Source organism: Lactuca virosa, chromosome 1 (assembly GCF_052849685.1).
Source record: "Lactuca virosa cultivar CGN04683 chromosome 1, Lactuca_virosa_CGN04683_v6, whole genome shotgun sequence".
NCBI classification, from domain to species: domain Eukaryota; kingdom Viridiplantae; phylum Streptophyta; class Magnoliopsida; order Asterales; family Asteraceae; genus Lactuca; species Lactuca virosa.
Window position 1 is genome coordinate 58,739,436 of NC_136426.1, and position 13,069 is coordinate 58,752,504.

A 13,069-nucleotide genomic window follows, 5' to 3' on the forward strand; every position below is an offset into this window, starting at 1 on the left:
GTTCTGTTGTGAAACTTCAATAAGTCATAACTTCTTTGTTATATAACTCGGATTTTAGTGAGGTTTTCGCCTAAATGTTTCTAACGAGATAATCTACAACTTTCAATAACATTATTTTTACTTATTTACAACTTTATATTTTCATTAATTTTGATAATTGACTTTTGATTCGAATCTCATAAAACTTCCAATACTTCCCGAATGATTCTAAACATAGTTTTACTTCAAATTTCATAAAACTATCTTGTTACAACTCAATGCTCAAAACCATATAATATTTAATAATATTCATTTTTAAACTAACAAAACACGATAACTGAACGTGTATGTTACACATGTGGTGGTGATGATGGGACATATGTGTATTAATCATTAATTAATAAATAATAATAAAAGAATATATATATATATATATATATATATATATATATATATATATATATATATATATATATATATATATATATATATATATATATATATATATAGGGTTGAGATCGGTTGAGAACTCAAAGTTTCCCGATAACCCGAGAACTAAAAGTGGAGCGTTGGATCGAAATTAATTCATTAAGGACATGATCGTCATCTTGCCAATTTTATTTAATGTTTAATTTTTTTTGTTATTGGAAAGATTAATAAAAGTTCTAAAAGTTAACATAATAAATCAAATTTCATATTTTTTTTTTAAAATAATTTTCGTTTTTTTTAAAGGAGATTTTTTTAATTTTTTCAAAAAAAATGAATTTTCAAAAAAAAATGATTTTTTTTAAACTGCAATTTTTTTTTAAAAAACTTTATTTTTTTTACAAAAGAACTGCAACTTAAAAAAAAACTACAATTTTTCCAAAAAAAAAACTGCATTTTTTTTCAAAAAAAAATCTGCTATTTTTTCAGAAAAAATGAATTTTTTCAAACAAAAAAACTGCAATTATTTTAAGAAAAAATTGTAATTTTTTTTAAAACTGCAATTAAAAAAAACTGCATTTTTTTTAAAAAGTAAATTTTTAAAAATCAGTATATTTTAAAAAAAAACCATAATATCAAAAAAAAAAAAACACTCTAATTTTTTAGAAAAAAAATCAACGTTTTAGGTGCATATATGCATATTTTTTCAAATGCATATATGAATATTTCTTATACAATAATATTCGTAAGTAAATCATAAAAAATCTCAATTTTATTAATCAATCTATAAACATAATAATACAAGTATTTTATTCAATACAAAATAAAATATAACAAAAAACTACAACGATTCACAATACTATCATTTCTTCATATCAAGATTTCCATATTTTCTTCAATTTATCACTTTTTACCTCTTCAATATTTTCCACAAATTCTTCAAATTCTACAAGAAAATTAAAAAAAATGATTAATGCAAGAACACTCACAAAAATGTACATGTATATATCATGTAAAATTCACATGAGATTATATCATGTGATTGTATAATGTGATTATCACATATGATTATATCTTTTAAGATTAAAATGTGAAATTATATCATGTGATTATATCATGTAAGATTCACATGAGATTATATCATGTGATTATATAATGTGTATCTTTTAACTATCATGTGATTGTATCTTTTAAGATTCACATGAGATTATATCATGTGATTATATAATGTGATATTCACATGTGATTCATATGTGAATTACATGTGATTTACATGTGAATCACATGTAATTCATATGTGAGATATTAATTACATGTTAATTACATATGAATCACATGTAATTCATATGTTTTTCACTCGTGATTTACATGTGAATCATATGTAATTCATATGTGAATTACATATTATTTACATATTAATCACATTTAATTCATATATGTTTCACTCATGATTTACATGTGAATCAAATATGATTCATATGTAAATTACATGTGATTTACATGTGAATCACATATAATTCATATGTGAATTACATGTGAATCACATGTAATTCATATGTGTTTCACTCGTGATTTACATGTGAATCACAAGTGATTCATATGTGAATTTCATGTGATTTACACGTGAATCGCATGTAATTCATATGTGAATTACATGTTATTTACATGTGAATCGCATGTAATTCATATGTGAATTACATGTTATTTACATGTGAATCGCATGTAATTCATGTGTTTCACTCGTGATTTACATGTGATTCATATGTGAATTACATGTAATTCCTATGTGATTTACATGTGAATCACATATCATTCATATATGATTTACATGTGATTAATATGTGAATCACATGAGATTTACATGTGAATCACATATGATCTACATCTGAATCACATGTGAATCACATATGATCTACATGTGAATCACATATAATTCACATGTAAATATATGAATCACATCCAAATTAATACAATGGATATTATATACGACAAAATAATTAAATTTGGATAATAATGTAACGAGTTGTTGCAAGATAACTAATTATTGAGATATATGTAAAATTTCCTAACTATCCCTATCTTTTAGCAAATGATTACTCATTTTTAAAATTCACATCCAAAAACTATCTAGGACCCATGTCATAAATAAAAGAACAAACCTTAATAGGTGTAGTGCATTAATACGGAGGGCTGACTCTTGAGTTTTCAGGGAAGCAGGTTGAATGTTGAAAACAATAGACTATCAGGTCTATTTTTTATCCCAAGATGGATAAAAATTGCAGCTTTTTGTCCCACCTAAAAAGGTGGGACAAAAAATATGTTCTCAAAATTATTATACTTTAAGAAATATATGTAATTATAGCAATGCATTTTTTATTAATTAATTAAGAAATGGAAGTAGTCAAACCATTTGATGCAAGAATCCTAGAATTCTGCATTATGTATTCGCCTGAATTGTTCTTGATGGAAGTCCAGCTATCTTTTGATTTGTATGGATTCTCTTCTATGAATCCCTTCAAATCATTCAGTGTTGGTAAAGCACCTGGATCATGAAGCAAATAAAATTTCTATATCAAAACAACAAATTAAATACCAGAACTTTTTAGTTTCTCATATAGGAACCATATTACTTACCCCATGCTAAATCTGTTGCCATGGCAGGTAACTTTGGGGATGAAAGAGGTGAATGTATGGACAATTTTAATTGTTGAAACTCGTCATATGACAATGGGATGTCCATAATGTTATGGAAAGATTAGATTACATCAGCATAATCCAAAATGCAAAGTTTGCAAACTAGCACTGATGAAGTGAATGATCCTTCAAAGCACTGATGAAGTGAAAGATATACCTTGATATCATAAAAGGGACTATTCCATAGAGATACTTTAGGGCTCTTTATATCGCCCAAGTTCTCTTTAACCTTCTCAATTACCAACTGTAAGTCATATTCCACCTCTTCTTGTGTGTAAATGTTTGCAACTCTGACCTGTTTCAACCCTAGGTGATGAATTGATTATGAGTGGTTGGGTAATGAAAGCTGCCCCTTAGAGTTCAAACCAAAAAATTCATATCAAGCAAACCTTAAGGTAACAACCTCTTTTACAAGATCTTGGATTACAGATTATGTCCTCCCGAACCTGGTCATCAGATCAGATCCCTGATCCTTCAATGACTTTCTCAGATCTTTCACAGCAAAGAGGAGCAACTCAAGCTTTTCCTCAGTGAAGTCTGCAGTTGGTAAAAAGAGAACCAATACATCAAAATATTAGGTATAATACTATCATACAGTATCTATCCACTTGTGAGCTGCCTTCTTCTAAATCATATAACTTAAACTTCAAGTTTGAACTTAAATTAATTATATTTCCATTTCATTTCTTTATTAGGATTATGAGGCCAGGAGATACATTGATCAGCCAGTTGAAGTTCCTGTAAGTTGATTATTTGTTCTATAAATTCTGTTGTTTGTGCTTATTATGGGATTTACACATTTTTATTATGCTGTCAACAGAGTCGAACCACAACAGAGGAGTACTTGATGAAGCTGGATGAAGCACTTGAGGTAATTAAGTTTTTTTTATGTATGAAAATCACTTGAGGTAATCACCACTTTCTGTTCTTGAAATCGAATGAATAAGTATCTTAATCAGCAATTTGCAGAGGCATAGAAACACAATAGTTCAAATCAAACAGACTAACTAAAACCTATCACTTTGGCATTGGGCTTAATGATGAACAAAATTTGATTGAATATATACAGAGGAGGCATTAAGATGTACCTTAGAAGACTAATTTGTGTCTAGATTAACACATCTCACCAATCGAAAAAGGAACTCGTCTGTCAGGGGATCGTGAGAACCACCGGTAAAATCCTCTCCGGTCCAAAAATACAGTTTCAGTGATTGAAAAAGTGATGAAGATACTAGAGATGGTGTCGACATGTACCGAAGGACGGACGACGATTTCTGAAGACGAGAACTGTGTAACGGTGGTCGTACACCGGCTGATGAAAGTATCACCGGCGGTGACAGATCACGGAATCGGAGTGATCTGGAGCTCGTGTTACATGTCAAGAGATCGAATGGCTCAAGAATCTGCAAAGAGGAACAATGGATTGACAAAGGTGTTGCTCGTGATGCAGAGTAATTGCTCCGACACGGTGAGGCAAATCGGTGCGTCATTGATAATCGCAACCAAGAACAAAGCGTCGCAGATCTGGTTTGTTGTGTTAGATTGCAAATGTGTTGATTCTTTGATGCCAATCCCAATCAATCGTCTATTCCTTTGACTTCATCCTGTTGATAATCTGAGGATTTGATGCGATTCGACGGATTTGGTCCGACGACGATGGCGGATGATGGAAATCGGTGGCGGAAATCGGTGGTGGAAAGATCGCATGGAGAGATTCATCGGAAGGAGGCGGATGATGGAGTCGTGAAGAACCTGAGAGATGATAGAGAAAGTGAGAAACACGTGTTTTTGTAAATATTTAAAAAATGTCTAAGATGCCATCGAAACAAGTGATAATTACAATTACGCCATGATCAATCTAAGTCATTCAAGATTTTAATCTAACGCTCCACTTTTAGTTCTCTGGTTCTCGGGAAACTTTGAGTTTTCAAATTACCCTATATATATATATATATATATATATATATATATATATATATATATATATATATATATATATATATATATATATATATATATATATATATATATATATATATATATATATATATATGACTGAAGGTTGCAATAAACACAATACTCATATAATAAGAATGGAGTGCAAAAAAATGTTAAAAGAACAAACCTAAAATTTTGACCAATCCACAGTGACAATTTAAGTAATTTTCTTCATTTTATATTTTCGTTCAGAATAAATTTTGATTTTTATGATAAAAATGAAACAAACGATATAAAGTAGCTAACATATGATAAACTCAAAAAATGTATAATATAGCAATTGTCAATAAACAAATAGACTACGACGATATAAAGTAGCTAACATATGATAAACTAAAAAATGTATAAAATAGCAATTGTCAATAACCATAAACAATAAACAAATGATAAACTCAAACTCAAATTTAAATTAATGTTAATGAAAAATAAAGTAAAATAGACTGTTCTACAATTACCATTGTTAAGTGAGAGTTATCAACTTATCAAGTATCAAATTGGTTTTTAAATTGGAAATTATATTTGGATTCTGACTATTCTTCCCAAATGGAAGGGAATGTTTAGAAGGAAAGTGTATAATTTATGTTTAAAGCACGTGTCATACATCACGTGCAATAAGTTGAATATATCCAACGTTGGACAGAGTACATGTTTTTATGCATAGTTTACAAATCAATGGTAAACGATTGAGCTAAAATACAGAGGTTCCTCATACAAAAACAAATGTACGTACCATATATGGCCGCATAAAAAGCTCCAACTTCCTTCCCGAGTTTCACTCTCATTCTTTCTTCTTCACACTTTCTCTCTCCGGCCTTCATTCTTATAGTCCCTCCCTTCCCTCGTTGCACTTCACATTCACATTCACATTCCATTGCTCATGCGCTTACATATCTAACAAACATCGATCACTGGCACACACAGCTTACGGCAATCAACAATGGCAGGGGGTCAGACAATGAGCTGGGAGGATCTCAAGAAGGAGAACGTCGATCTTGTATGATCTCCCTCTTCTCTAATCCTTAAATTACGAACGATATCCGAACCCTAGATGTTCAATTGATCGCGATTCGATTCTATTACGATTTTCGAATTTGAATCGACGATTCAGGATAATCGTAGTTTTGTGATTTTATGTGGTTACGTTTTGCATGACGATTAATTGATCTGATGATTTACAATGACGTTGATTTCTGCAGGAGACTGTTCCCATTGAAGAGGTTTTTGAAACACTGAAATGCAGCAGAGAGGGATTATCGAGTGAAGAAGGGAATAAGAGGCTTCAAATCTTTGGCCCGAACAAGCTTGAAGAGAAGAAGGTAAATAAATCGCTACAATTTAATTTTAATTTCCAATACTATTTTATGATACTCATTGACTGATCATTTTTTATCACGATATTAATTGAAACAGGAAAGCAAATTCCTCAAGTTCTTAGGGTTCATGTGGAATCCTTTGTCATGGGTCATGGAGGCTGCAGCTATCATGGCTATTGTCTTGGCCAACGGAGGGGGAAAGCCCCCAGATTGGCAAGATTTCGTTGGAATCACCACATTGCTTATCATCAACTCCACAATCAGTTTCATCGAGGAAAACAATGCAGGCAACGCTGCAGCAGCTCTAATGGCAGGTCTTGCGCCCAAGGCGAAGGTGATAAGGAATGGAAAATGGGATGAAGAAGAAGCCGCCATTCTTGTACCTGGTGACATCATTAGCGTGAAGCTTGGTGACATCATCCCAGCCGATGCTCGTCTCCTTGAAGGAGATCCTTTAAAAATCGATCAATCTGCATTGACTGGTGAATCATTACCAGTCACCAAGCATCCAGGTGATAGCGTCTACTCCGGTTCAACCTGCAAACAGGGTGAGATTGAAGCTGTTGTTATTGCCACCGGAGTTCACACCTTCTTCGGAAAGGCCGCTCACTTAGTCGATAGCACAAATCAAGTCGGCCATTTCCAAAAGGTAAAACTTCTTATCCCTAATTTTGACTCAATCACCATGCCTTTCTTTTAACACTTTGTTGGTATTGATTATTAGGTTTTGACCGCCATTGGTAACTTCTGCATCTGCACAATTGCAATTGGTCTCGTAATCGAAATAGTGGTGATGTACCCAATCCAGAAACGAACTTACAGAAATGGAATCGACAACTTGTTGGTCCTTCTCATCGGAGGAATCCCAATTGCGATGCCAACAGTTTTGTCAGTCACCATGGCCATCGGATCCCACAAGTTGTCGGAGCAAGGCGCTATCACCAAGAGAATGACTGCCATTGAAGAACTGGCAGGGATGGATGTTCTCTGCAGTGACAAAACCGGAACTCTCACTTTGAATAAACTCACAGTCGACAAAACCCTAATTGAGGTCTTCGCAAAGGATTGTGACAAGGATACAGTGATTCTAATGGGTGCAAGAGCTTCAAGAGTCGAGAATCAAGATGCAATCGATGCTTGTATTGTGAACATGCTTGGAGATGCTAAGGAGGCACGTGCAGGGATCACTGAGATTCATTTCCTTCCATTCAATCCAGTTGATAAACGAACAGCAATCACATATATCGATCAAAACGGAAACTGGCACAGAGCCAGCAAAGGTGCACCTGAGCAGATTGTCGAGCTCTGCAACCTAAAAGGCGATGAAAGCAAAAAAGTCTTCAACATCATCGATAAATTCGCCGAACGTGGTCTTCGTTCTCTTGCCGTTTCCCAACAGGTGAGTTTCTTTCTATTTTTCTTTGAAATACTCATAAATTAACGATCTGGATTTTGTTTTTTATAGACCGTACCGGAGAAAAATAAAGAGAGCCCCGGCGGACCATGGGTGTTTGTCGGTCTATTGCCGCTATTTGACCCACCAAGGCACGACAGTGCTGAAACCATCCGCCGTGCCCTCCACCTTGGTGTCAATGTGAAGATGATCACCGGCGATCAGTTAGCCATCGGAAAGGAAACCGGGCGGAGACTTGGAATGGGAACCAACATGTACCCCTCTTCCTCCCTCCTCGGCCAACACAAAGATGCTTCCATGGCTACTATCGCAGTCGAAGAGCTAATCGAGAAGGCCGACGGGTTTGCCGGAGTCTTCCCTGAACATAAGTACGAGATTGTGAAGAAGCTACAAGAGAGGGAACACATCGTCGGGATGACCGGAGACGGTGTGAACGATGCACCTGCCCTAAAACGTGCCGACATCGGTATCGCAGTCGCCGACGCAACCGACGCCGCTCGTGGTGCATCCGACATCGTTTTGACCGAGCCAGGGCTGAGTGTGATTGTGAGCGCGGTGTTGACCAGTCGAGCCATCTTCCAGAGAATGAAAAACTACACAATCTACGCAGTCTCCATCACCATCCGTATCGTTCTAGGTTTCATGCTCATCGCTCTTATCTGGCGTTTTGATTTCTCACCTTTCATGGTTCTCATCATCGCCATCCTCAACGACGGAACCATCATGACTATTTCCAAGGACAAAGTCAAACCTTCCCCGTTGCCGGATTCATGGAAATTGAAAGAAATCTTCGCCACCGGAGTTGTTCTCGGAACCTACATGGCTGTCATGACTGTAATTTTCTTCTGGCTAGCAAAGGAATCCGACTTCTTCACTGTAAGTTACACCAACCAAACCCTAACTAACTATTTACATAAATTCACAATCGTCATTGTTTAATTCTAATTAACTAACATGGCGTTTCAGGAGAAATTTGGTGTTCATCCGATCAAAGATAACGAATTCGAGCTTATGTCAGCGCTTTACCTCCAAGTTAGTATCGTCAGCCAAGCACTCATCTTCGTCACCAGGTCAAGGAGCTGGTCTTTCGTTGAACGTCCCGGGTTTTTACTACTCATTGCCTTTTTCATCGCTCAAATGGTGAGAGTTAATTTGAGATTTTAAATAATTTTTAAAAAATCGATCTAATTAATTTCATTTAATTAAAATTAATGTAGATTGCTACACTCATCGCGGTTTACGCTAAGTGGGATTTCGCAAGAGTGAGTGGAGTCGGGTGGGGATGGGGTGGTGTGATTTGGTTATATAGCATCGTCACCTACTTTCCTTTGGATATTTTGAAATTTATCATTCGATTCGCCTTGAGCGGCAAGGCATGGAACAATATGATCCAAAACAAGACTGCTTTCACCTCCAAGAAGGATTACGGACGTGGCGAAAGGGAAGCACAATGGGCTACAGATCAACGCACAATGCACGGTCTCCAAGCACCCGATGCCACCGAGGTTCTAAAAGGCAAGAGCGACTATAGGGAGTTGTCGGAGCTTGCAGAACAAGCAAAGAGGCGAGCTGAAGTGGCCAGGTAAGATAAGATAAAATACACTGTTTTTTTACTGTTTCTTTTTTCGTACAGTATTAGATAAATTATGTTTAAAAAATAGCTGATATATCTGTATCGACAATGACAACAATGACAGGTTGAGGGAGCTTCATACATTGAAGGGACATGTTGAATCGGTTGTGAAGCTGAAGGGACTTGATATCGAGACGATTCAACAACACTACACGGTTTAAGTGGATGGGAACACATTTTTGGACAAGATAAATAAGAATTAGGAAAACATGATTTTGCAGAAGGTTTGTTTATCGTGGCGGATCGCTATTGAGATGTGCGAATAAGCCAGTAGACGAGAACGGGCTATACCCGATTCGTAGTTGGCAGAACAATGATGTATTCAATTTCATGTTCTTTTTTTGATTATTACATTGTATTTACATATTCCATCTCAATTAATTATTTTCATTGAATATCCGTATTATTATTTATGTTACGATCCAATTCTATGGTTGCAAATAAATAAAACGAAACTATCGATTTAGATTTTGTTTATAATAAAGCTAGCTCGAATGAAAACACATATCGCTAACTAGGTTTTAGTTCAACAAGTTCACTCAAGTTTGAATCAAAAGTCAAAACTATTAAAAAGTACAAAATGCTTGGAAAAAAAGATAACAACTAAGGCCGAGTGGTATACTTACTACGAGGCTGTTCGTGGTTGAGCTGGCCACGAACAACGGGCGTGCACACTACCCTGTTGTTTCGTGGTTGCTCGTTTTTGTTTACTTTCGTGTTCGACACAACGGACTCGCACGACCAATGAAATCGAAGCCCTTTTTTGACCGTTTTCTATAGCCGTTCAACGGCTAGTTTGTTTCAAAAAAAAAATTTAACCAATTTATTTACCTATAAATACAACACTTTTACTCCTTATTTTTTACACCATTCTTTTCTTTCTCTATACGCAAACTACACACTACATCTTCACAACCAAAAACCATGGATCCCAACCAAAATACCCCTCCAAACTACAGAAATCGCAAACCCGATAACGCTTTTGCGTTAGATACAACACCTCGCCAATTCCCGACTATGGAGTCACCTCAAGGCAGTTTTATCAATCTACTTCAAACCGGTTCCTCTATCCAACAAACACCACTTTTCCAACAACAATATCAACATTTTCCATCTTTCCAACAACAACAAATTTCATAACAATACCAACAATTTCAATAATTCCAACAACTACAACAACTCCAACAACAATCGTCACAACAACAACAACCACCAATTTCACAACCACCAAGCTCACAACCACCACTTTCGCCAGATTTTGTTGCTGAAACGCAACATTCACCACCACCTCAACCAAAAAAGAAAAAAGGATATAAACCGGCCCGACCCACTACCACCCAAGAAAAGGCCCCATGGACAAAAGAAGAATAAGAAAAGTTAGCAGAGGCATGGGTGGCGGCTTCCGAAGATCCAATTGTAGGAGATAGTCAGCCTTACGGAAGTTTTTGGGAGAAAGTCTGAGCCATTTTCTACGAGTTAATGGAGAGTGAAACTCGAAATGCCAATCAAATTACGTCGAAATGGCGAGATATTCGACTAAAATGCACCTCCCAAACATACGCAAAAGCGGATCGAACGATTTTGATGTTTTCAAGGCGGCCATGGAGCAATTTGAAAAAACAACGCCAACACGCAAAGCTTTTCCGTATATGAAACTGTGGCTAAAGTTGAAAGACGCTCCAAAATGGAAAGAGCAAACGGAAGGAAGTTCGCAATCTTCCGGTTCAAAGCGTTCAAGAAACCCCGATGGAACCTCCCAACAATCGGACGGCCGAACACACATCGACATCAACGACGATCCGTTAGATCTTGAAAACGACCAACATCTTCCTCGGCCCGTTGGAAGAAATAAAGCAAAAAAGCGGCTTCAACATCTTCGAATTCTAGTATTATGGATATGTTTGGCGATAAATTTGATCGATATGTGCAACTTCAAGAAACGAAGGCCAAGGTGATGACTAGGATGGAGCAAAAAATGATTGAAACACAAACATCATTTTAAGAGGCACAAGCGACGATCCAAACAAAAACCGATATGGAAATCTTAAAAATGAAAGCGGACGACCTCGAGGGAGAAGACTTGGAACTTTTTCAAGCGATGAAAGAGTCGGTTCGAGCCCGACGTAGGCGTATGGGGTAGTTTATTTTATTTATGGTTGGAATTTTTACTTTTTTTTTAATGTTTTTTTATTTTAAGTAATGTAATTTTTATTTTTATTGTTAGTTTTTATTTTTTTTATTTCAATTATTGTAGTTTTTATTTAATGTAATTTGGTCTTTTAATTTAATGGAAAACTAGTATTAAAAAAATGATTTTAATGTATTTTTGAATTAAATTTAAATAAAAGAATGAGGTGAAGTGGTATGTTTAGTGGTAGGTATCTCTTGGTTAGTGGTAGAGAATGTGGTGCTGATGTGTCACCTATGTGGTGGGTATAACGGATGGTCTAACTAAAAGTCTAATCCTTATTTGAACATTTGCAATGAATATGACTACATATTTAGCATCTGTAATTACTATTCCCCCACTCTTTTTATAAAGTCTGTTACGAAAAAGACTTTCTATAAAAAATTTACAAATTTCTTATTGAGTTTGATTTTTTTTTTCAGTTTCCTTAACAACATTTCCTTTTTAACTTGCTAACAATATTTAAGTTTCAAATCATTATTTTTCTTTAGAAAACTTCATAAATGGTCCATGTGTTTTTCAAAAATCTGTCATATAGACTTTAAGTTCAAAAAACCTCGTAGATGGTTTATATGGTTTCAAAACTTTTATTGTTTAGTCCTTATTGTTCACTGCGTCATCTTTTGTCCGTTAATTTTTTTTTTTTTAAATATTCGGAAAATATTTATGTCATTTCACTACTACAAGGATTATTTATGAGGCTTTGGGCATGTTCGGTAAAATCAGCTGGTAGCTTGTAGCTTGTAGCGTTTTGTTAAACGTTACATGAAGTAGCATTTGGATTTGGAGCGTTTTGTTTAAACTAAACGCTAGAAGCGTGTAGTGTTGAACGATGTTTTCTGTTCAAAACGGAGCGTTTTGTCAAACGCTAGAAGCTCTCAAACGTTCCGTGCCGAACACGCCCTTTGTATTATTTAAAAAAAGAAAAGAAAAAATGAAATATATTATTTAATATAATCTCTCTCTCTCTCTATCTCTCTCTCTCTCTCTCTCTCTCTCTCTATATATATATATATATATATATATATATATATATATATATATATATATATATATATATATATATATATATATATGTGTGTGTGTGTGTGTGTGTGTGTTGCTTCCCAAAATTTACCCTCTCTCTAAACCTTTAAAAACTTCATTGATGAAGCTAGAGAGAGAAATCGAAATTTTAGCAAAAGGGTATTAAAATGCTCTCTTTTTTTAAGAAGAAAACCTAGAAATATTGAAACGAAAATAAACATATGGATCAAAGATCAACGAGAAAGGAAAGTGAAACACAACCCAATCCCAGTCCGCTAATTAACAACTCCTCCGGTGACCAAAACATACTTCATCTCCTTCTTTCTGTTTTGGCTCCTCATCAATAGCGATTTGGTAATCGTTTCCCTTTTTGTTGTTAGAATCTCGGATGACTTGTT

The 13,069-nt window shown here is 34.9% G+C and overlaps 1 protein-coding gene across 1 annotated transcript; it reads left to right on the plus strand.

Moving 5' to 3' along the window:
• The first annotated feature begins 5,933 nt into the window (after positions 1–5,933).
• HA9 (H[+]-ATPase 9) lies at positions 5,934–9,856 on the plus strand. The gene is made up of 8 exons (XM_079070670.1): positions 5,934–6,091; positions 6,294–6,413; positions 6,508–7,059; positions 7,135–7,809; positions 7,876–8,700; positions 8,791–8,964; positions 9,042–9,406; positions 9,522–9,856. Exons 1-8 carry the CDS (start codon positions 6,035–6,037, stop codon positions 9,616–9,618), a joined length of 2,865 nt encoding a protein of 954 aa, XP_078926796.1. The 5' UTR covers positions 5,934–6,034; the 3' UTR covers positions 9,619–9,856.
• The last annotated feature ends 3,213 nt before the right edge of the window (positions 9,857–13,069 follow it).